This window comes from Cololabis saira, chromosome 17, assembly GCF_033807715.1.
Source record: "Cololabis saira isolate AMF1-May2022 chromosome 17, fColSai1.1, whole genome shotgun sequence".
Classification (NCBI taxonomy): domain Eukaryota; kingdom Metazoa; phylum Chordata; class Actinopteri; order Beloniformes; family Belonidae; genus Cololabis; species Cololabis saira.
Window position 1 is genome coordinate 19,465,811 of NC_084603.1, and position 25,678 is coordinate 19,491,488.

General features: G+C 39.2%; 1 protein-coding gene across 1 annotated transcript in view; it reads right to left on the bottom strand.

The window, feature by feature from the left end:
- golga7bb (golgin A7 family, member Bb) overlaps window positions 1–20,723 on the bottom strand; it is a 31,783-nt gene extending 11,060 nt beyond the window's left edge. Inside the window, exons 1-4 of the mRNA XM_061745502.1 lie at window positions 20,620–20,723; window positions 8,206–8,331; window positions 7,396–7,548; window positions 1,732–1,833 (exon numbers count right to left, since the gene is read on the bottom strand). Coding sequence (XP_061601486.1) covers window positions 1,732–1,833; window positions 7,396–7,548; window positions 8,206–8,331; window positions 20,620–20,631 — 393 coding nt within the window. The 5' untranslated portion in view covers window positions 20,632–20,723. The remainder of the gene's footprint in view (window positions 1–1,731; window positions 1,834–7,395; window positions 7,549–8,205; window positions 8,332–20,619) is intronic.
- Window positions 20,724–25,678: the final 4,955 nt, after the last annotated feature.

Genomic DNA, 25,678 nt, shown 5'->3' on the forward strand with positions numbered 1-25,678 from the left:
GGATATGAAAAAAAAAGAAAATTATTTATTGAGAAACGTGATCTTGTCTGACCATAATAATAAATGATTATATCTGTGGGAGGTTAAAGTATGTAAAAACTTTCAATATTTGGTGTGACTCTTGCGCAGTTAGCCACAACTAAACATTTCCAGTAACTGTTGGTCAGTCCTGAGTGACAGTTTGGAGGAATCCCTACTTATTTTTCCGTACAGAACAACTTCACCTCTGGGATATTGGTGGTTTGTTCACTTCAGTTTCACACTTTTCAGTTGAATCAAAGTCAGAACTCTGACCTCACAAGCATCAATGTTATACTTCAACCAGTCTTTAGAAGTATCACTTGTGTTCTTTAGGTCGTCATCTTCCAACATCATCTTTTTATTGAGATTCAATTCACTGACAGATATTCAACATTTCTTTTAGCACTTCCTTGAGTAGTTCAGAATTCATTGTCCCATCAGTAATGACTAGTCACTCAGGCCCGGATGCAGTAAAAAAAACACTTAAAATAAATAAAACAAAAAATGCCCAGACGATGACCTTAAGTCATGCAATCCTACTCAATATAACTAAATATTTGGATAACCCATAATATGGTCAATATATTTCTAATGTTGCCCTGAAAGCACAACATGTAAAGATTTGCCCACTAAGATTTCAAAATAATGACTTGGAAAAGCAATTAAAAATCATTATGAACACAAAAGGTAAATCTCATTTATCACAAACAAGCCTGCTAGGCCAAACCTGATTGATCGCAATATACTGTAAATATGAAGATATAAAGTTCACCACAAATGGCTTAGTTTATTTAACGGTATGTAACTGGTATTCAGAAACAGACGTCGTTGTCAGGGTTTGACATTCAGTTTCTGTTTTGCCCCGCCTGTGTCCCATCTGCCCTGATTGTCTGCACCTGTGTCTCGTCATGTTTCGTTATCCCGTGTGTATATCTGGTCTTGTCATTCCCTTGTCCCCTGTCGGTCCGTACTGTGCTTCCCTCCATGTAGTCTAGCTTTTTGATCCCTGTTCCTGTTAGTTTTTTTGATCCTGCCAAGCAGCACTTTGATTTGGGGTTTTTTGCCTCTTGCTTCTTGTGGAATAAATCCTTGTTTTTTGAGAACTCCTGCCTCCGGCCTCCCTCTCTCTCCTGCATCTGGGTCCTCACCACACCAGCCTGACAAAGGCCTGACAGTCGTTGTGTATAGGAGTGCATTGATTATTGGTTTGTGTGTTTGTCCTGTGTCTTGAGGCCTGCTCTTAGACCGGTCTTAGCCAGGCCTACTCATCTATTTTTCAAATTTCATCTTTGATTTTGCCCTCTAAAGGAATCACCCCTGCTCACCCAGAGAGACACGGAGCTGACCAGATCCAGAAACAAAACTGCCCATGTGTTAAATTCTGCCCCATGAGCTTCATGAAAGGCTAGAAAAATCTGAAAGACCCTGGCTAATAAATTGTAAAGAGTTAAATCTCCACATCAAAGGTGCATCCCACATATTTTGGTCTTTTGATTGAAAAAAATATCCTAACTTTTATCTAATCTTTCCTTATTAAAGGACAGAATACTCCAGCTTCGTCAGTCCTGCTCTCCTTTGATTTGAGCTTGCAAACAGCAGTTGGTCATTGAGATGTAATGTGAATCAACAGGAGTTTAAAAACATCACTCCAAGAGAAACAGGACATATTTAATCAGAAAATCAAGATAGTAACACATGAGTGAAGGATACAACCCTCATTCCTCTCTCAACGGGGTCCGTGAGCAGCAGACCTCTAGGAGTGTAGATTTTCTCATTCTGCTCTTGGATGTAGTTTGAAATCTTCTTCAGCACCTGAAATAAAGTGGACAAGTTTTAGAAAAGCATTGAGGAGCACTTAGATCAATAGTGAAGATTTGATTGGAGATGATGCTGGACATGCTGTGAAAACACAAGCAAAACGCACAATCTTACAGTGACGATGTGAAGACGGTTTGAATGAAGGCAAATTACCTTCATATCACTTTTCAAATTGTTTTCTGCGATATATGAGATAACTGTCATAAGAGGAACTGAAATAGAGTCGGGATACTGTATTCTATGAGTGGAAAAAGTGAAAAATGGAGGAAATTAGTTTGCAGTCCTTCTGTGCAATATAAGTACACATCATTTGATACCAACTGTTGAGCCATTGCCTCTCTTTATTTTTCCTGCAGATTATAATCCAAACTCAAAGTAATTTCATTAGGCTCTAAGTACACCATTTATTTTTTTTAGACATACTTCCAAGGCACTCATGTAAGGAAAAGCTGTATGAATTGAATTACTGAAACTGATGAGCACAAGCGTTTCTCTTTATGAAGTTTTTCATTTGGAAGCTTTAACTCCTAATTTAAAAGATGGCTTTCTAAGGCTAAATGTCATGCCTTGGTTGACTGTCAGTTCAAACTGGAAACGCTCATAAGTAAAGTGGACTGTTTATTTAGATAAGATTGGCAGGGACTGCGTTTTTCGGGTTTGAAAGAAAAGTGATGCATTAACTGTGAAAATCCTCCTGAGTAGCAGTGAAGTGAATCTGTGCAGTTCAGACTCAAATCAGCCAGTCTACACACATTCTCCTACATGTTATGACCTCTCCTGTTGTTTTTCCTAGACACTAAAGTAGCAGCTAGGAACCCTTAGTGGTATCCAAGGTTGCTGCTGCAGACTGATGGCCAGTCATGCTAAATTGACACCTATAAACTAAAATGGTATCATTAGAACAGTTTATTCAGCCTCAGATATGCCTCTGTGGGCACTAACAATGTGGACATGCCATGCCTCTTCCAAAGTCTGCCCAATCATGTCAGTGCATTGCATCACACTCCACTTGACCTCATGTATACTGAGACAGTTGCCACATTGCTCAAGAAAAGCACTTTGTGCAAGACTTTGAAAGCCCGTGTGTCTATTCAAAAGTACTACTAATCTATGTACATTGAAAAATTGGGAATTACGGCCACATCTCCAATCATCTTGGGACATTTTGTAGAAAAAAAGTAAGATAGTCAAATGCAGTAATGTGAAAATGTAATCTTTATTATGAATTGAAAGAAAACATATGTCATAAATGTCAGTTTTAACTAAAATATTTGCATATTTTCATTTTTTTTCTTAACAGCAAAAGAGTAAAGGACTGCACAATACCAGGTCAGTCACATGAACGGATTAAAGAAAAAGATTGGAAAGCCGATATCAGATGCTGAATGATGTGTGTGTGTGTGTGTGTGTGTGTGTGTGTGTGTGTGTGTGTGTGTGTGTGTGTGTGTGTGTGTGTGTGTGTGTGTGATAAAAATACACAGTGTAAGGCTTATATTTAAAAACTATAATCAATCTAGTAATAAGTTGTGACACATCAGAGTGCAGCTGATTTAATCAACATGAAATCACATCTTCTTTTTAAATTCAACAAAAAGTCACCGCAGCATTCATCCGTAAGAGACTAAAATAACAGTCTAAACGACACACTGATGGGACTCCTCTGGGATGCCAAAGATCTGTTAACAGCTGCGCAGACAGCTGCTGATACAATGACCCTTTCCGTGGACATGAAACAACAGAAGAATATGTTTTTACAGTGAAGTATCTGGAAAACATTAAGACGTTGAGTTTTTCACTGACAAACGACTGAAGTGAAGTCATCGATAGCAGCCGGGTTGCTTCACTGCACTTCTTTAAATCAGTTATGCAGGTGAAATATGTTAAGCATAAAGTCAGCATAAGTATTATTTTTTTCTTTAGAAATTGTGGGAGTCTAAAATCAGAGAATTACGTCACCTAATCACCTGGACTCTGGACAATGTGACAGTCCAGTATCCAGGCTATATGTCTGTTTTACTGACATGTGTGATAGCAGCTCTGTGAAAAGGCTAGCCTAGGCTGTGGCATCACACACTATGACCTACAAAACCTATATAAGGTCCAACATGAAGGGATTCTTGTCTGCATATGTGCACTTTCATGTCATTGCAGACAGAAAGTTGGAGAAAAAGCTCCAATGATGTTATTTCAAAAAGATGATATCAACTGGGAATTGTAATCAGAATTTGGCAGAAAAATAAGTAATGTCCATGAAAGGCGTAGTCTTTAGCCCCTTTTTACATTCACGGATCTCCCACATTTAACACCAGAATCGAATGTGTTGTCTGTCCTTTGTACATGAACTGATACAGGGTGGCTTGTCCAACTGGCCCCACCAACAACTGCCCGCTGAGTGGACACATTCAAGGCCTGTTTAAAATATACATTAAATGTCATAATAGGTCCCCTTTAATACACTCAATACACTCAGGACAAATGTAAACAGAGCTGACGTGGGCTGGCAGGTTGTGGGTGGGATTTGTTGATGACAAGACGAGGATGTCTGCAAGCTTCTCATCGCCAGAGCTGTGGATGCCATAAATCCGGATATTACAGAACTGTAATCTACTAAAATGACAGGCTGCAGTGTTGAAAGAAAGGAAACGTGGGTCATTAACAAACTGAAGAACTTAAGAAAAAAGTTCTTTACGGTCAGCGAGCACAACAGCAGAGGGAGACTGCTGGTCATGTGCAACACAATATGGAGGAAGTGGCTACGCAAATCATGATGTCATTCAGCATGGATCCACCACCCGCTCCAACTCCCGCATCAGCCAACTCTTCTGATGTTGGTGAAATCATCAAGGCTGAGCAAACAGCAGACCGTCAGGTAGTACCGTTCAATGGGGCCTCCCCTCAGCTGGGCTTCAGGCACCAGGGAGGCAATAATGGGCCTTGCATTTACACTGCTCAGTGCACGTTAAACACATTTCTTACTTTAGGGATAACAGGCTCTAATCTAAAAAAGCCATTTGATAAGCAAAGATGGCAGAGAGTCTCAAATTTGTCAAGAGATCCATCAGAAATAAATCGAAATATTTAAATCCAGCTTTCCTCCAAGAGAGACTGAGTGCAATTGTCAAGGGTCAAGCCAAACCTTGACTCAAGTACATATAGAACCATCAGATAATTACACGAATAAGGAATTACTTTGAGAAACCATTGGAGTATAGCGTTGCATTCACAAATGCCTCTTTTTAGTACGGAAAAGAATCTTTAATGCTAAACTTATTCTGAGGCAACATTGACGTCCTTGGCCTCTGGATTTCTAATTAACCTTTAGTGGGTTTTTTTTGTTTTTTGTATGGACCAGAATAAAGACGAAAAGTATCATCCAGACTGTTATAGGCAACAAGTCCAAAAACTTAGAGGGTATATGATTGGATTATTCATATTTTTGATGATCCATGCTCCCCCACAGCTGAACCAAACTAACAGAAAGGTTTTGTTCTGGTGTAATTTAGCCGTGACTAAAAATGTTATAAACTTCTGAATGACCTGCAGTGAATTGTTGTGAACCATAGAAAGTTATGTGAGAAATCACAAAATAAAATTTTATGTAAAAGTTACTGTAAATGAGGGAAGCTCTTATTAATCTTGCATACAACTGTTCTGACATGCTGTAATCAGTGCTCTTTGATGGCGCAAGATGAAAGCAGTAAGAGCTTCTACAGTCAATCTGCACACTGATAAGACTCACTGTTGTGTAGCACAAACATGCACACACAGCTTCAACTTGGGTGGGTGTATTTACCGTTGTCAGTCATACCATCATTCATAAAGTTAAACAAGCACATAAACAACTCTCCCATGGCGCTGATAACATCTGAGCATCTCAATGGAGCAGCAACAGCTGAGAGGGAGATGAAAGCTGTCTCAGACCAGGCCATTTCTGCATGGCTTCAACACAGCAATATCTCCTTTTTTGTTTCTTTGGTCAAGCTCCCCCTGCCACTGTACAGAGAACAGAACAAAGAGGCATGCCGGAGCTTCACGCCACTCAAGATTAATCAGAAACGGTGGCAGGTTCACAGAGAAATCACAAGAGAAACTAATCAAGCTCGTTTGCGAGCCCATATTGTATGCGTGCTTTTCATGTTCCATGTCAGCGACGAACAAGCAGCAACACATCCATCCTGAGGTTTAACCACCTGCTCTTTCTCAAGATGGACATCTTGGCTGCAGTGTGTATAACTGCATTACATGCCTGGCCCACCGGCACACAGGCATGGCTTTCAGAGCAGGATTTCAAATGTTTTTGATGAATAGCTGAGCCAGAAAAAAATCAGGTGATATTGTCTGGTCTTTGGCTCTGTTCCTCTCTGCCAGTAAGCCTAAAGAGTTTTCCTCAGAGTGAAAAATAAAAAAATACTATTCAACTGTTAATACGTCTCGTGAATAAGCTTTTAAGCACACTCAAATTACACTGATCCATTTAATTACATGCAAATATTTAAGATTCTTTAATAAACTAGCCTATGTTTAAATATTTATCACAGAAACAAAATGATGTGGCCACTAGCCCTGTCTACAAGGAGTTTAAAGTCTAAACATTTCTTGAAAGATTCATTAGGTTTGCTGTGCAGTAATCAATACAACTAAATTCTCTACTTCTAAGACTACCCAAGGCCAATTACTAACTATTATTGTAAGGAAGAGTGCTGTAGGGATCTATTAGAATTAAAGATGTGGAACTTTTAAGGATTAACACGCCTATTTGTGAAGCGTGAAATATATTTGTTCACTTTTTTATGAGATCAGTGCAATAACACCCTAATATCTGGTATTTGATTATTGATGTAGTTAAAGGCCAATTAGCCTCAATTAGCAATAAAGAAGCGGGGAAAAAAGTCTTAAATTGTCCACTCCACCTCTTATAAACTGATACTTTGTTTCCAGCATGATAAGTTAGAAGGATTTGTTTATAAATGTACATATTATTTTCTGTTTCTGTTTCTATCAACAGGAAGTCTTTATACAAAATCAAGGTTTCACATACATGGATAATCTATTAAAACAAATCAGAGTCTTCGAGGCACAGACAAGGGACCTACGGGGGTCTTCTGCTAAGTCCGTTACCTGACATTATAGCCTATAGATTTAATAGCGGGACCTACATGGATTACTTATAGCATGGGGGTCAACAATTCAGGGTCTTTATCATATTTCTGAGTAGTTTACAAACTGTTCTGGAGTTCATTGTCCTGCTTAATAACTGCCACTGCCATTAACAATGCAGGCTTAGTCATCTAAAAAGCTGAAATGAAAAGGGAGTGTCAAGAATGTCCACATAAATAACATGAAACAAAGTTTTCCATCAAGGTATTTGATCCTTACAAGATGATCAATGTAAGTCATCAGTCACCATTGGTGTACACACTCTGCAAGTAAGTGGTGACAACCTTCTCAGTAACCCTAAGAAAGTGATGCTATATTTGATCAGGTAGCCCTTTTAACATTTTTATTCATCGTCTACATGTGGTGTGTGAAGTATTTAGATGCACACAGACTCATTACCTTCTCATAGCGCGTCTCCATGCAGAGAAAGACGATGTAAGCCGTTGCACAAGCCAGACATCCTTCCAGGTACGACTGACCACCAATTTTTTCCGCCTCCACATAAAAAGAGTTCAGGGTTTTCACTGTCTCCTCGAGCAAAGTTCTTTCAATCTAATTACAAACACAAACATGCATGTGGTGATACTGGAGATATGCAGTTAGAAGTAAAATCAAACATACCTGTCACATTCTGCTCAGTCTAAAATACCACTTTTTTGTTTGGCTGATTTCACTTGCAGAAGGTGTATTACCTAGAGGCTAAAGGTCCGGGCATCTGACACACCTACGAACAACATTTCACAGATGCTAATATACAAGGGGTTGAGCCCCGCCCTGGTTAAAGATGGGCTTAGTGAATGTTGAGGACTTTTTTCCAGACTACTGTTTGAAGAAAGTATCTTCCAAATACTACTTTGAGATTTGGTTGTTTAAAAAGCTCCAATTAGTGTACCCATATAATGGCATAGCCACAGCTCTATAAACTGGAAATTTTCAGTGATACATCTGCTCAAATGGCATTTTCCAGTTGTTGCCTTTCAGCACAAGCTAAATCTCTCTCTTAGCCTGAATAGTAATGAAGCTTATATGGCTTGGACTAAAAGCAACAAAAATAATAATTAGATCAGAATACTTGCTTGCCTTATAATTGTGTATCGGTGTTGTATTATGGTATCAATGTTTGTTAGAAAGTGGTACTTGTGGTAGGTAAGGTTTAGGTAATTGTGAGCATTTGGATATGTAGGAAAGACAATTTGTGTTTGTGCTCACCCTGTTGTCGAGCTCTGACGGAAACTTGGTCTGGAATCGACACACAGTCCCTTCGCTGTAGTCTCTCTGTATAAACACCTTTGTCACCAGCGACGCACTGGGCTGCATCTCCTGGAGGTTGTGGAACTAAGGACATATACAACAGGGGAAAAAATATTAAGATATCCAAGAGAAATATATAGCCTAGTCTTTTTGGGTTTTTTTTGCACGTCTTACAAAAAAAGAGGAAATAAAATTACAGATGAATTCTTAACTATTTCTGACTCTCTGTTTATGAAACGTTAAATCTTCTGATGTCCCCTTACACACAGAGGATTTTATTAAGAATGCCTATTAGGAATGGGCGATATTTTACCGTTCACGATAAACCGTAAAAAAAATTCCCCACGGTAAGAATTTATCATCTCGCGGTAAAAACGATAAATTCCCGTCGATGACGTTTTTGTGTAAAACTGATTTATGGTTCTGTGTTAAATCCACGCACAACGTACGTGAAGGAAGGAAGGAAGGAAGGAAGGAAGGAAGGAAGGAAGGAAGGAAGGAAGGAAGGAAGGAAGGAAGGAAGGAAGGAAGGAAGGAAGGAAATGAGCCAGAAAAAAGAAAGAAAGAAAGAAAGAAAGAAAGAAAGAAAGAAAGAAATGAGCCTGAAAGAAAGAAAGAAAGAAAGAAATGAGGAAGAAAGAAAGAAAGAAAGAAAGAAAGAAAGAAAGAAATGAGCCAGAAAGAAAGAAAGAAAGAAAGAAAGAAAGAAAGGAGGAAGAAAGAAAGAAAGAAAGAAAGAAAGAAAGAAAGAAAGAAAGAAAGAAAGAAAGAAATGAGCCAGAAAGAAAGAAAGAAAGAAAGAAAGAAAGAAAGAAAGAAAGAAAGAAAGAAAGAAAGAAAGAAAGAAAGAAAGAAAGAAGGATAAATTCCCGTTGATGACGTTTTTGTGTAACAAACATGGCGGATCTGAGAGTGAGATAGATTTATAGTTACAAAGGTGGAGTTGAATTGGTATTTTTTTATCGTCATTTTTATCGTTATCGGGATAAATGCCAGAAATTATCGTGATACATTTTTTAGTCCATACCGCCCATCCCTAATGCCTATACATTATTTATATAGTTTAGGGTTGTACTCTTTTTTCATTTTTTTGCCTGATAACTAAGGTAAAACAGGGCTGCACTGTGAGGAGCCTGGTTGGGTTTGTACTACATAAACAGCCGTGCAGAGTAACAGCAGTTTGCACTCTCACTGCATTCCTTCAGCATCAATCGGCCCATTGCATTAATAACCCTCTGAAAGGCTCCTCTTTACGGCACTTTGGTGGTGAGTGGCATGTTTTACACCCAAACGGCCAGGATAAACTTGTTCCCTGCTGATCTAAATAACTTCTCTCAAGAGGACGGTAATTAGAGATACAGTAAGAGAATCTGGGGGAATACGGGGGGGAGTGAGGAAAAGGTAGCAGTGCTGAGGTGTGCGTGAGAGAATACGAGACAGAAATAGGAGCATGAAAAAGGAAGGTGAGGTTAAAGTCAGTCCAGGGTACTTAAAAAAAACCCATCATATTTCACATGGATTTTGAATTTATTTACTAACTTTTTTTATCCGGCATGCTTGGTGGAGTTTGGCCAGCTACAGCTCTGTTGTTATTCTTGAAAGGTAAAGCTGGGGAGGGTTCATGTAAACAGACACAGCACAGAGCCAGGCTTTCATCTCTGTACGGAGTACTTCAGTCACAACCAGGAATAGTATCCAAGCTCCTATTTTCATCTGCTAACAGCCACAATCATCTCACAGCCAGAGCTTTTAATATCCTTCTCTTTGCTTTCTCTGCATCTCTAACACAGCTTCTATCTTTGGGCTACCATGATGAACAACATTCTATTAATAGATACAATCATCAACACTCAGTTGATCATCGTTGTCCAAGTTAGAATCAGTTGGCTGAGAGTCAGCCTCAACAAGATATAAGATTATACAGGCTCATTTAGGATATCACTATTTTTTATTTTGTTTTAATGCGGTCTTTACAGAGATGTAAATCATTGTCTGACAATCATATGATATCAGTGAGCCTGGCTTTGGACTTGTTGCTCTGGATGGCCTTCTTTTCTTTGGTCTGAAGCACATGATATCCACATTTGTCCCCACATTTTCTGGAGCATAAGCCATGTTTCCATTGTCTGGTCCAGCTCTCCCTCTGAGTCCAGAGAAGTCAACACCACTTGTGGTGATGGTTAACACAAGGCATTTTTTGTACCATAAAGTTTTAAGATTGCATTTGTAAATGGTAAATGTAGCTCTGTATGTATCTATCTATCTATCTATCTATCTATCTATCTATCTATCTATCTATCTATCTATCTATCTATCTATCTATCTATCTATCTATCTATCTATCTATCTATCTATCTATCTATCTATCTATCTATCTATCTATCTATCTATAAATGAAATGAAGTTGATGAGACAATAATGTAAAAAATGAAATAAAGTGTTTTTTTTGAAAAAAGTATTCTTTTAAATGCTTTTCAATGTGGACTCTCAATCATTTTGTTTCCATGGGTTTCTCCATCATGCACCTGTTTTTGATTTGATTAAATTATAGCATTAGTTATAAAACTGATGACATGCAGGTTCAGTTCTATTCAGCCATCTTTATCGCTCTTACTCAATTCAGATGGCTCCAAAAAGGTTCTCTTTCTGTCGTTAAAACGTATTTTTAATTTCGCCCTCTAAAATGTGAGAAATGAGTGTCTTGAAGTGCTTCGTCAATGTTCTGCATTGTCTCACTTCAGGTTCCAGTTCCAGATGTTAACAGATGTGCATCATAGCAACAGTCGAGCATTTGTCTGTAAATTGGTGGTTTGTGGTTGTGTCCAACACTGTACTAAGTCCAAAAGTCTAAGTTTCAATATTTTCTCTCAGCTCTATTTTGCAAAGTGCAAAGAGCTACAGACACTAAATCCATCACGTGAACAGAGACATGCTCGGACACATAAGCTCTTTCACACACAATATGCCCATGTTGCATTTTCATGAAATGGCTTGGCTTTTCACCATCTGCTCATTAATCTCTGCTTATACTGTACATTGTTGTAAAGTGGAAAGAAGTGCCTCTTTGTCCTTTATCACAATCAAATGTCTTTTTTTCCTGCAGCTTAATATCAGAATGAACTCTTCAGGTCCCCTCTTTCCAACAAATCTCATGGTGTTGATATAACTGGTCTGTGTCCATTTAAGCCTTGAAGACAAATGTTTGCTGATGTTTACTCTCCTGTATAGAAGATAAGACTTTGAATCTGCTCTATTTCTGGCTTTCAAGTATAGAAGACGGCAAGTCTCCGACATGTCACAAATCTATTTTCGACATCCTGCTGTATTTATGCTTCTAACCACATCCTTAATACATCAAGTTAAGATTTGTTTTGACACTGATTACAAACAGACAAAAATAATTCAAAACAATACTAAATATGGACATATGTCCAAGTAAAAGGCTCATAAAAATGTATCGAGGGAATAAAAGGTAAACACACAGTAGACAATGAATACATCTTATCTATTTCTAGCTGTAGAGTAAGGATGCACATAAATCACACGCAATATATTGCTGTTTCATATCCGAATATATTCAACCTATACACAGTGCAGTAAAAGCTTTATCACTAATATTTTTTATCATATATAAAAAAAAATGGCACTGGCTGAGTGGACATACTGAACATGAACTATATAAAAGATTATCACTCCTGACATATTTTTCTTATTTATTTTCATTCCTGAGCTCTGACAACACCCCCCCTCCCCCTTTATTTCTGTTTGAGTCTCATTGCCATGACATGTTTCCGAATTAAGTCCCTCCGAGGAGCACATAGCAACGAAGTGGGTGAGTGCTGCCAGTGGGCAGACATCGCAAATGGCACACAGACAATTACAGTAAATGCACTCAATGTTAGACATTTCATTTTAATCTCTCACAGTTCTTTCAGCAATTTTCTTACAGTCGGCCCTCTTTTTCATCCCGTCATAACATAACTGCTCTCCTGCCACTGAGAGCAGAATTTCCTCGGCCAAGCCAGTTTAGCCAAGGGTCTATTAATCAGTGGTGTTTAGACAGTGTTGGCAAAATGTAGGTGGAATGTCAGTGACTGTGAGACCAAAGCTGGAGGAAGAAATAGTTTTTTGGAAAAAGTGGAACATTGTTTCAGTAGGGAGCTTGGCCTCTACCAGTCTCTCCTTGGCTCATTATTCCTTTACAGTATAATACTTGAGTCACAGCCAGCCTACAGACTGAGAGGTAGATCTGGCAGCGGAGGAGTTACAGGATGCAGAGACCATCCATGCAAACCATCTGCAGAGCAAGCTGATTGCTACTCAGTCACTTTATACCATCATTTGCTGACTTGGCATACAATAAATGTCATAGAATGAGTGAAGGCACAAAAAGGAGAGCAGTCTCATCTAGGACCCAATCACTGATGGTTATAAACTGCGGCAGCCTGATCACATTAAAGATGCCATGGATAATTGATGGCCCTTGGACTTAAAATCTGTCCTTGGTCCACACAATGTGCATTTGTGTGCATCTGCATTTGTGTTTGTGAGCATGCATGTCTATGTGTGTAAGTAATTGATGGTTCTTGGACCCTGACACTGGCAGACCACCAGGTTATAGCAGGGCCACTGCTGATGTCCTGAAGGCGTGAGTGAGTGAGTGAGTGAGTGAGTGAGTGAGTGAGTGAGTGAGTGAGAGAGAGAGAGAGAGAGAGAGAGAGAGAGAGAGAGAGAGAGAGAGAGAGAGAGAGAGAGAGAGAGAGAGAGAGAGAGAGAGAGAGAGAGAGAGAGAGAGAGAGAGAGAGAGAGAGAGAGAGAGAGAGAATTTTGAATTTTCAAAAACCTTTTATTACATTCTTGCCACATAATACATGATCACTTTGTGCAGAGTACAATCACATTAACAATACAATAAAAAATAAATAGATAAAATTGAGGGTCAAGTCATGCTTTATCCTCCAAGAAATGTGCAAACTGCAATTCATCATTAGCAACCATACACAACACACTATTATAACACCAAATTTCTTCAAAAGCTTCAATATTCATCATGGCCTTATAAAAATGAAAATCAATTAACATGCGAGACCTCACAAGTATTGAAAAGACCATTACTATGTCGTCACTAGAAGTTTGCTCAATTTTGTTTCTATGACTAACATATATTGCCATTTTTGCTTGACCTAGGAGAAAGTTTATCAGCTGACATTTGAAACGATGTTTCCGCACATATTTAAAACCCAAAATAAAAGTCTCCATTGAAAATGTTTCATTAAAATGATCAAAGAGTGACTGTAGAACCACAAATAATGGTCGTAACCTTACACACTGCATGAAGGAATGAAACACAGTCTCTCTTACAAAACAAAATGGACACTCTTGATCTACAACAGGATTCAACACTGAAACAAAGGCATTAACTGCAATTGCTCCGTGCAGAATCCTCCATTGTAAATCCCCACATCTTTTGGCTAAGGGTGACTTGTATAGTGCTCTCCACTGGGGTCGAACATTTTCCCCCATTTTTAAAACAGTGCACCAGGGTGTTTCCACCCTCTTGTCCAGAGACTTTTTGTTAAAGGACTTCACACACAGTTTATATAAACACTTGCCAGCAGCTGGCTTCTGACCCAAAAGAGACAATTGTTCAAAATGCAAGTACGGACCAGTACAACCTGTCAAATTTGGAGACAATGACAGATTGGGAAAAGGATCATTACAGTCTGAACTGCACAGCCCTCTAAAATAGTCTGCCAACATCTGTAATTGTTCCCTTGTAAGGGAGGCCCGCCATTTCTTAAGTAACTGAGCTACTATTCGAACAGATCTGATCCCCAGTTGACTGGCAACTTGTTCAGCGTTAACAAGATCTGGTCCTGCGAACTTGAGTAAACTCTCTAAAGTAATGACTCCAGACCTAAGAAGGCTATGTGTGACTGCGGGAAGAGACTTTTCAAGAGACATATCTAAAACGGAACCAAAGATTAGGGGCTCCTTTAAAAGCCAATGCAGAGACACTGTGCTTCCTGTGCGTTGCACTGTAAGAAGGGACCAAACTTTAAACAAATTGCGATAAAACACAGGGAGTTTGTTGACGTTCAATCTCCTTGGATCCATCCAAAACAAAGTTCTGTCCAGCCCCAGTCCATCAAAAGTCTGTAAAATGGCACATGCCACAGATTTCCAGCCGGAATCCAGAGGTCCCATAAGAAGACGCTGGACAAACTGCAACCGAAAGGCAGCTGTCCTACTTTGTAGGTGCACAAGTCCATGTCCACCTTCCTCTTTAGGTAGATATAGGATGCTCTGTGGAACCCAGTGAAGCTTATCCCAGAAGAAGTCCACTAGGATTGACTGGATCTTTGACAGCAACTTTGCTGGAGGGTCCACACAAGACAACTGATGCCAAAGGGCAGATGCCACCAAATTATTGATGATAAGAACACGCCCCTTGTAGGATATCTTCTTTAAAAGGAATTTCCATTTATCAAGGCGGCCCTTAACTTTCTCCACCACCCCATCAAAGTTCTTTTGAATAAAAGTTTCATTCCCTAAAAAAACACCAAGATATTTAAAACCACTCCTAGCCCAATGTAAGCCAGCCGGAAGGCTTGGCTCCCCATTTAACCAAGTCCCGACCAGCATAGCTAAACTTTTTGACCAGTTTACTCTTGCTGAGGAAACCACATTAAAATCATCAACAATCTTTAACATAATATTTATGTCCCTTTGATCATTTACAAGTACTGCAACGTCATCTGCATATGCTGACAGTTTAAAAACACTTTCACTTGCTGGAATTCTCACCCCCACCAGTTCTTTCCTCAGCTTCACCAAGAGGGGTTCAATTGCCAAAGTGTATAACATACCTGATAAGGCACAACCTTGTCTGACCCCTCTGTGAACTTTAAAAGGAGCACACAAGTCACCATTAACCTTTAAAATACTCTCGATGTCACAGTACATAACTCTAATCATACCAATAAACTCAGGGCAAAAACCAAAGGCTGCCAGAGCACTCCACAAATAATTGTGCTCAACACGATCGAATGCTTTTTCTTGATCAATGGATACTAAGCCAAATTCCAAATTAAACAGCTTACCAACATCAAAAATGTCCCTGATCAATGAAATGTTGTTTTGAATTAACCTACCTGGCACACAGTAGGACTGGTCAGGATGAACAACCTGCTCCACAACTTTACTCAATCTATTAGCTAATGCCTTAGAGAGCAATTTATATTCAGTACAGAGGATTGACACAGGTCTCCATGATTTTATGTCATTCAAGTCCCCTTTTTTGGGGAGCAAAGTGAGTACTGCCCTTCGGCAGCTCAGTGGCAAACACCCCCTGGCAAGACTGTCACTGAGAACAGTCAACACATCGTTGCCCACTTCAGACCAAAAGGACTTATAAAAATCCACGGGTAGACCATCCAACCCCGGTGCCTTTCCACCCTCCATACTCTGGAGGGCTCTCTGCAGCTCCTCTAGGGTCAAAGCCCTTCCAAGGAACGCATTCTCGTCTTCGGCCACCTGGGGTAGATCTTCAAAGAATGACTGGCCATCCTTCAGCTGAATATCTGAGTTCTCACTCTTATATAGCTCTTTGTAAAACCCGACTGCTCTCTGACGTATTTCAGCCAGATTGGTCAACAGTGAGCCATCCTCAGAGAGCAGAGAGTGAATGAACCTCTTCTGCCCATTCCTCTGTTCCAAATTAAAAAAGAATTTAGAAGGGGCGTCCATCAACTCCACGCCCTGGAAGCGGGACCTGACCAGTGCTCCCTGTGCCTTTATACCTAGCAAGTCAGCCAATGATTTCTGCTTCACTTTAACACTTGCCGTATAAGTTTGATTACCAGTTTGTTCAGCTAAACGCTGGAGTTCAATTATTTCTTTTTCAAGTTCTACCATTGAGCGAGTTATGTCCCTTGTGACACAGAAAGTATATTCCTGACACAGTTGTCTTATTTGTGACTTGCCAAAGTCCCACCACTGTTGCAAAGAGCTAAATGATGGTTTTGTGTTCTTGAAATCCTGCCAAAATAGTCTAAAAACCTTTCTAAAATGGCCATCGGATAACAAATTATTATTAAAATGCCAATAAGAGCTTTTAGATTTTACAGAGCTTAACGAAAGAGAACAAAAAACCAAACTGTGGTCTGAAAAACCAACTGGGATGATCGCACATTTCCTAAACAAACTAAGTTGATGCTTAAAACCATAAAATCTGTCCAGTCTAGCCAAAGTCAAACGGTTATTGTAGGAGTGAACCCAGGTGTATTGCTTCTGTGAACTGTGAAAGTTCCTCCAGACATCAACAAGCTCATTCGCAATCATCAGTTCTATGAGTCTTCTGCGTGAGGGCATGTGTGGCTCTACATGATTTCTGTCCATTGCATTTTCAGTGCAATTAAAATCACCTCCCAAGAGTAAAAAATCTTCAGACTCACAATTGCCTAGAGCATCATTTAATATATTCAAAAAAAGCATTCTATCCACTGGCGTGGTGGGTGCATAAGCACAAAAAAACACAAAGAAATTGTTTTCAAATTGGGCTCTGATTTTTAGAAGTCTGCCCTTGACTAATTCCTCAGTCTGGTAGGAAATAGGAGTAAAGGTCCTAGAGAACAGAATAGCAACACCACCACTATTGGATGTGTTATGACTTAAAATAGACAGGCCATCAAACTCACTTGCCCAGTCAGCAGCAATTGAGTCGTCAGTGTGAGTTTCTTGAGCAAGAAGCACATCAAACCTATTCTTCTTAATCGTTTCAAATAACAAGGCCCTCTTAATTCCTTCCCTGGCCCCATTTAAATTTAAGGAAGCAATTCTGATTTCTCCCGTCATAAGAAGAAAAAAGAAGAGTTGTGTGCACACCATCATCATAATTCATGTGAAAGATAAACTAGACATCAGACATCACTATTCAACAAGACATTAATTTTGGTCATTATCTTTTTGAGACGGTAGCACTCTGGATTCGTAAAGCAGCCCTCACTCAAAAAAGATCTAGTTTTCGTGAGGAACTGCTCCACATCAGGGAAGTAGTCGTCAATCTGAACATTTCTCATATGTTTTGTTTTTTTCAAGAAGGATCTTATGTCTTCCACACTATAATCGCAACTAGAAAAACCACTCTGACGTAAGCTGCATTTAACACTACAGTCAGAAAAATCACTCTCATATTCATTATCTGTGCCGCTAAGGTCAGCCAAAACATCGTTCTTTTTAGTCCTTTTAGGTCTCTTTCTTTTGGGGGGTATCTTAAAAACAGTTTCCTCTGTATCCATGAGGGAGTCATCCAGAGACGCAAGAACTTGGTCAAAATTGGCCTCAGAGACGCTGCTCTGCGAGTTCTGTATGGATTGACTCTCAGATTCTGCATCTACTGCATCATCTAAGGGAGAACTTTGTTCTGCATGTAGGCCTACTGGCTTATCAGTCGGGTTTACCCCGATAACCTCTTCCCGCAAAAGGGACGCATTATCTGCCCCTACCGACTCGGCTGAGGCAGACGAAGTCCCACTGGATACAGCGGGTGCCGCAACAGCAGACGCACCCATCTCGGTAGCCTGCTCAACCACCACAGCTCCATTAGGCGTTGTCCTATTAGTGTTTCCGTGATTTTTTTTCACATCACTAGAATTCTCTTTCTCTTTAGGACACACACGAACAAGGTGCCCTGTTTGCCCACAACCAAAGCACTTCATAACACCTGTTGAAGCATAGATGGCATAACTAAAGTTATCCACCTTCACGTTTAGACTTAGGTCCAAATCATCCTTGTTGTCTTTCAAGACCATGAATACGGAGCGCCTGAATGACACTACATGACTCAGTAAAGGGGATTTGCTTCCAATTGGAATCTTTTTAATTGCGGAAACCAGTTTACCATGCCTTGAAAGGATTTCAACTAAAACCTCATCTTTGATAAAAGGAGGAACATTAGATAAAGTCACTTTCTTTGATGGGGTTGATAGAGGAAGGACAGTATGAAAAATGCCATCAACCACCAAACCCCTTTCAACCAGCTCATTAGCCATATCAACAGTGCACAAAAACATCACAATAGCATTGTTCATGCGGGCTGCTGACAAAATATTGCCATGCCCTACAACTTCTCCTGCTGCCAAACTGCAAACCTCTACACTGGCATTCGATGCTATTTTAACAGCATGACGCCGCGTGAGTTTTTCAAAACTCTCCATACCTGAGCGGCTGCGACCACGCCCGGGAAGCAGACATCCAGGTAAAGCAAGACAAAAAGACAAACAACAAACTCCACGCCAGTATTGCTAACCCAAAAAGAACCAAAGCTTAACACTATAAAGAAATGAAAAAAGATACAAATAAAGAGATAGAAAAGATAGCAAAAAGATAGAAAACAACTGTCCCTGGCACAGCTGCCAACAGTCACACTCACTCAAACGCTCAGCCCCGCCCGCTCACTCCGACATGCTCACAGAGAGAGAGAGAGAGAGAGAGAGAGAGAGAGAGAGTGAGTAAACAGCTGAATCTTACCCAGCCAGAGGCTAGATTTGCACCCTGCGTGATCCCCCACATTTCCCATAAACCGGCTCTGTACCCAGCCTTATATCCGATACTCTTTTACCCAGTACTCGAGTTGTAAAAAAAAACTCAGGGGGGGGGATGGTGGATTTTATCATATGGGGACAGATAATTTGTGCTGATTACAAATAATATAATATATTACAAATAATAGCACTGACCAAAACACCTGCAGAAATACTGCAGGAATGACATAGCAGCAGTTAAATGCAGCCTTCTGTAAGCTTTAAATATCCACTGGGCTTACATCAAATACATCAAAACACAAAAATAAAAACAGATTTCTGAACTTATCAATATGCCTCTGTCTTTCACAGGATAAGTAAAATGGATCACTGCAAAAACTTAAAATCTTAACAAGAATATTTGTCTTATTTCTAGTTAAAATGTCTCATTTTAGTAAAAAAAATCTCATTACACTTAAAACAAGACTAATCACTGGAAAAAAACATTTTCACCTGTTTCAAGTAGATTTTCACTTGAAATAAGGAGAAAAATCTGCCAGTGGAACAATATTTTTTTGCTTGTAATAAGAAGATAAATATTGTCCCACTGGCAGATTTTCCTACTTATTTCAAGTGAAAATTTACCTGAAACAGGTGAAAATTGTCACATTTTTCTGGTGTTATTTTTCTGGTGATGACTCTAAATGTTGAAATAGCAGTAAAACCACATTCATTGATGAAATGACATAAGGGGTGGAAAGGGGGAAGGCAGTTTTACAGGGGGGATGATTTTGACAGTTTTTATTTCAGGAATCAGGGGGGATGCCATCCCCCCTCATCCCCCCTCAACTCCAGTACTGCTTTTACCTATGGTGTCAGTGTGTTTGAATTTCAGCCTAAATTGTTCTTAAATATGGTGCGTTCTTGGAGATGTCAAACACTCATGAACTTGCAGAGAGCCACATTAGTGCATGCAGAAGTGGCTTGTCCCAAATGTATCACTATGATAACAAACTATGTCTTCAACATCATGGTGACATGACCAAGGACAATGAAGGAAAGGAACATTTGCTGCTGGTCTGTGAGCTACCAGGGAATACTAAAGCTAAAAATACATCAACACACGTTGTTGATCCTGTTTTAGGCAACTAGTTGTAGAATGTGACGCTGCCCAAACAGCACTGCTGCTCTGCTCTGTGTGTCTCTGCATTAGATTATAATTGACAGTATTGTTAAACTACATTGATTTAAGTAATGAACAGAGTATGACACTGGAGTGCTGACTGTGGGAAACATTTCAAGAGCTTCAGGAGTGACATGACGGGACACACTGGATACAAGCATAACGGTTTGTCAGGCTGATTTCAAAGTATGACAGGGAGAAAGACAAGAAGTGACTGTCTCTGTCCATGGTGCTGACCACTCATCATCATCATCATCATCATCATCATCATCATCATCATCAAGATTAGTTACCTTAGCTTTGAACTGTTTATTTGAAAATATGTGAAAATTTGAAATTTGAAAATAGTAACATAACAGAGTGAAAAAAGAATCACCCAAATAAATTATACTCTTTAATTGAAATGTCTATCTGTGTCTCAAATTACTTGAGATATTTCAGATAAAATTCAAATATTTCAGATAAATTTCGTTTATCATGTAAAAATAAGACAACGTTCAGCCAAAGAGCAATAAGCCACATAAATTGGAGGCAACCAACACATTCAGTTTATCATCCGCATTCACAACCTGCATTAGTTGGGGGGGGGTTAGGGGTAGAAAGGGGGGGTGGGGGGTGCAGAGTCGTTCAAGGAATACTGAGAGAAAAGGGCGGTAAATGTCTTACCTCTGTTGCCATGCTGCAGCCAGAAGGTGCAGGATCTGTCCTGTGCTGCAAACGATAATCAGTTGCTCATGTCGTCGGGACCCGCGACTCTAGTCTGGCAGAGAGAGCTGGGCGCGCGGACTAACACGTGTTAGTCTGAATTATGGTTCCGCGTTAAATCGACGCAGAACTTACGTCGTAAGGTACGGCGTAGGGTACGCGGCGACGCGCACCGTACGTTGCGCGTTGCCGCGTACCCTACGCCGTAGGCTTTGCGTTGGTGTAACGCGGAACCATAAATCAGCCTGCGGGATGCGGTTGCTGGTGGAGATGCTCCTTTCATCAAACCGAGAATAGTTTGATCTTATTAGGTTAACATTAAGTAGTATATGCAGGCTATTTATGTGCTGCACTATTGTCCTGTTTTTTTTTGGGCTCTTAATAATTAAGTTTATTATGAATCATTTCACTTACTGTAGCCTATGCGTCGATTTACCTCTATTTAAGTCTCTGACTCTTTTCAGATCTCATGTCTACACACAAAGAAACGTAGCCTAAAAACTAGATAAAAATAAATGACTTCTTCTTTTAGAGCTTGTCACTATACACATAATCATAACATACAAATGTAATCCATATATGTGTAACATAGATTGAACTCTCTTATCAGATTCATGACAGTTTGAAAAAGCTCATGGATTTCCAATGAGATTAAAATGTATATTATTCTTAAAGAGTGGAAAGAACAATCAGGAGTGCACATGGGTTGGAGAGCTTTGTTAAATGTAAATAAAAATAGACTGCAATAGTTTGCAAATGTCCTAAACCCATATTTTATTCACATTAGGACATTAAAAACTAAATGTTAAAGGTAAAGGGGAGCACATGAAAAGAATTGGGTCATTTTGAAGTTATTGGAAACATCTCAAAAAAGCTAACACATGGCCAATAAAAGTTTGGACAAGAAAGTGCAGCTAAAAAGAAACACCTGGAGGAACATCTTGCTACTGATTTGGGTAATTGGCAACATGCAAGTAATATGAATGGCTATACAAAGAATATGTGCGACAAAGGTTATTTAAAGTAGACTGAGGGAAAGTTTAAAGCTTTTCTGCAGACAGAAGAATCAGAATTTTAAACCAGTTTTGGAAACCATGTAGGCCTCATTTCCCTAACATGTTTTCAGCGCCATTTCAAAGCCTCCACCTCTGACAGGCAAATCTCACAGGATGGCGAACTGCCGTGAAACATCTGTGCCACGCCAAATGCTGTGAATTGCAGCCATGCTTGTCAATGAGAGTGATCTCACCACAAGTTTGGAGTGGTTTTTAAGCATCCCATAACAGCCCACTCTGCAAATACATGATGAGGCAAGTGGTGCCACTTTACACCGAGCGCCAACCATCTTACTTACGCATTGAGGCTCATGCGGAACTAAGTTTTGTTGCAGTTCCTCGACTGACTGATAAAAGCTGGCTCCAAAAGTGAGTCAATATCCATTGACCTCCATGTTAAAATGTCCAACTTTAGAGCAGAAATATACATATTTACAGCCTCGTTCACAAAACCGTTTTGGTCTCAAAATCACTCTTCAGAAACCAATGGTTCACGTGAGCAAATGTGTTGTCCACTGTTATATACCGTCTACGGTTTACACACAGCAGAGCTGGAAGTCAGACATGACAACAGCATAGAAACACCAAAGAATTAAAATAAAAAACAACCTGAACTAGCTGATTTGTATATCAGCATTATGTTAACCTGAGCAGATTGTGGGTGAACACCTCAGAGGGTTATGGAAGACCCAACACAAGGAAAGGTTCAGTTTAGAAACCGAAAAGCTCATTTTATTTGACACCACTCATTCCTTTAATATGTTTAATTTCAAAAAGAATGAGACATGGTGAAATTTATATTTACAAAAATGAGCAGATTACTGTGTCTTTCATATGACTGCAAAACCTTTGGGTAAACTGATAATCTCCCAAAATCAGTGGAGCAGGCTCGCAAGCGCTCCACTTTTGAAATGCCCCAGTGAACCTGAGGACGGTGCATAACTGGACCACGGCATTAGTGCCTCTGCAATGGATAGCTCAGACATATACTGTAGAAAGGAGACAACAGTGCTCATGTACATGGGATCTTTCAGCAAGACAATGCTAAACCACTTACTGCATTCATTGCAAAAGCATGTATTTATAGTTGAACAGTACAGGTGCCGGGCTGGCCGAGCTGCTGTCCAAAACTTTTGCCAACTGAAAACATTTGGTGTGTCATAAAACAAAAGAAAAATCTGATAAAGACCCAAGTTTCAGCAGTTAGGATAAAACACAAGACTCCATTACCCAACTGTTTCCGTACATTTTGTACGGTTTTCCTTTGAATGTACAAAAAGGTATAGGCTACTGAATACTACTACAATTTATGTCACTTCACTTGTGGTAAAATAAAGTAATACATCTATCCTTGTCAGCACCATATTTTCAGTATATCTTTTGTCAACTCACAAGATGTAGGTGTTTAACGTATTCATTCATTTTGTATACATGTATGAAAGTGTAATTCCTACAAATAGCAACTTTAAGAATATGAAATTATTTAAATTGACAAAAAGATGAAGGTCTTGCTTTATTTGAATCTGTTACATGCCTTGCTAAAAAGCAAAAACATTAGTGAAATGTGGCAGTGAGAGGAAATCCCATGTTTTGTGTCTTCATTTTGTTTGTGCCTCCAGGTATCTGGGAAATATTTTTAAGACAAAAATAACTCAGAGGAAAAATAATGACTTGAAGTCACGTTAATTGGTGATGCTACTGGGTAAAACTCTTCTCTCTCTCTCTCTCTCTTGCATGTTTTTACATTATGTCATAATGTGCTGAAATATGTCTCCTCTGTCTCTACAGTGCAGATTCTGGGATTTAGGTTTAGAGCAGCTCCCTGGTAAAGATGCTTGAATACATAAGCCTGCAAACATATGTAAGCATATTTTAAAGACTATCGCATACAAATTTTGCAAAGTGAAACAGAATACAGAAATAATACAGCAGAGTTTTGACAAAACAAGAATGCATGTATGTTACTTGCCAGGATCCTTCTGCTTGCTCAGGAAAGTTGAAAGAATGTAGATCTAATCACAAACAAGGAACCAATTATTTGGGGGAATGTTTCTTTATATTCACATTTGCAAGCTGTTTTTTCAACACTGGTCTAACTAAAAGTGTTGCAATGAAACATGCATATGCATTCAATACACACTCATCCTTAAGATGAGTTTCATTACGCAGTGCATGATGTATAGGAAGTAAAAAAATCTTTCCAATGTAAGCAAAGCAGTACTGCATATTCCATACCGGAAGACGGAACTACAGAAGGGATATAACAACAAAAGCCCTCAACAAATAAGAAAATGTGTTGACTTTTCATTCTAAAACCACCCATGCAAGGCTCTCAAGCTCCTAGCAGAATATTTTTTTTTCCCCTTAGTCTTAAAAAAGTATCCCGAACCCCACAAAAATGTTTAATTTGACTCTGTTGCCACAATATTATGGTTTTGGCACACAAAAAAAGCTTGGCTGAGATGAATAAAAGATCATAGTTACTGTTGTGGTTTTGAATAGATTTTGTTCATACTTGAAGAGAATATCATTCTCAGTTTTAGCTATACTTTTATGCCTGGACTTCAGTAAAATGTTAGGAATGATTCATAGATTTAAACACCACCACCACCACCAACACCACCACATGCAATATGAGCCCTCTTTCCCCTTGATGGCAGAATTGCAGAAGTAAGATGCTAATACTTGTGGGTTTCTTCTTGACCTTCTGTAGATTAGAGCAGCCACTAATGATTATTTACTTGTCGATTAATCTATTAATTCTTTTTTCGATTAATCTTATGATTTTTTTCCCACTTTTTGATACATCTTTCTGTTAAGTGGCAACAAATAATACATTTTACCATTCTCACAACTTTTTACTTTTGAAAAAATGAAATAAATTTCATACATAAACCAAAGCAAAAGTGTCTTAGGGCATCATTGGGTTTATTCAGAACAATCTCCATAAGTCTAAAATGACTTATTCAAAGCCCCAAAAGTGCAAACACTGTTTCAGACATCACTTTGTGTAAAAGTCCATAATTGTTACATAAATTCTGCCAAAAGATGTAAGTCTGAATGGTTTTCCATCACAAGCGTTAATCACCGCACAATACACGTTGAATAAGTTACTTTTTAATCTAAAAGTATATTTTACCAGGTGATGGCACAAAAAGGGATGTATATTTGCCAACTGTTATTTTGACAGACAGTATAAACATGACATTAATAGAAAACAATATTGTTTAGTCTTAAGTGCTCAAAAAAGACCCAAATTAGCTGGAACACTTGGAAACAGGTAAGCCGTTATTGTCATCGTTTTATTTTTCATACCAGAAGATGATCAAGCTGCGACCTACACGTGAAAACTATCAAATAACAAATGACATGAATGCGTTTATTTTCACTTAATAAATGCTTATATTGTTGTAGCCACTTTAAGGTTTGAGAACAACAGTCTGTTTTCTTTTGAGATGCTCCGCCATGGCGGTTGTGCTGCAGCGATACGCTATTTAGATTTTAGTGAGCGTACAGAGCACCATTTTGTTGGGTTTCTCCCTGAAAAAGGCCCAAACCTGATGCTCGAATCCAGTTTCAGAGGTGGAAGGTTAATGCGATGAATGATGGCAATGAATCAACTGTTACAGCTAATATGACCAGCAGAGGGAACTACCTAATTATATGACTATGGTGTATGCTGGGAGACCAGAGAGGAACAAGAGTAGCTACAGGCCAGGTTTGCTGATGATGTTTGTTCGTACATTAAAGTTTGAGAACAAGCTCCTTATGGATTAAAGTGAAGTCTCATCTTTTAAGACTCAAACAAGACATTGTGTACACGCAACATGCAACGCATCGACGCACTCTATGTAGGTCGACGTATTTACGTAAACGATTACATCAACGCGTCATTGTTTTAGTAAAACAACTTAACCTCCATGCCCATAGGGGGAACTACTGAGCAAAAAGTTGTTAAAGTTCTT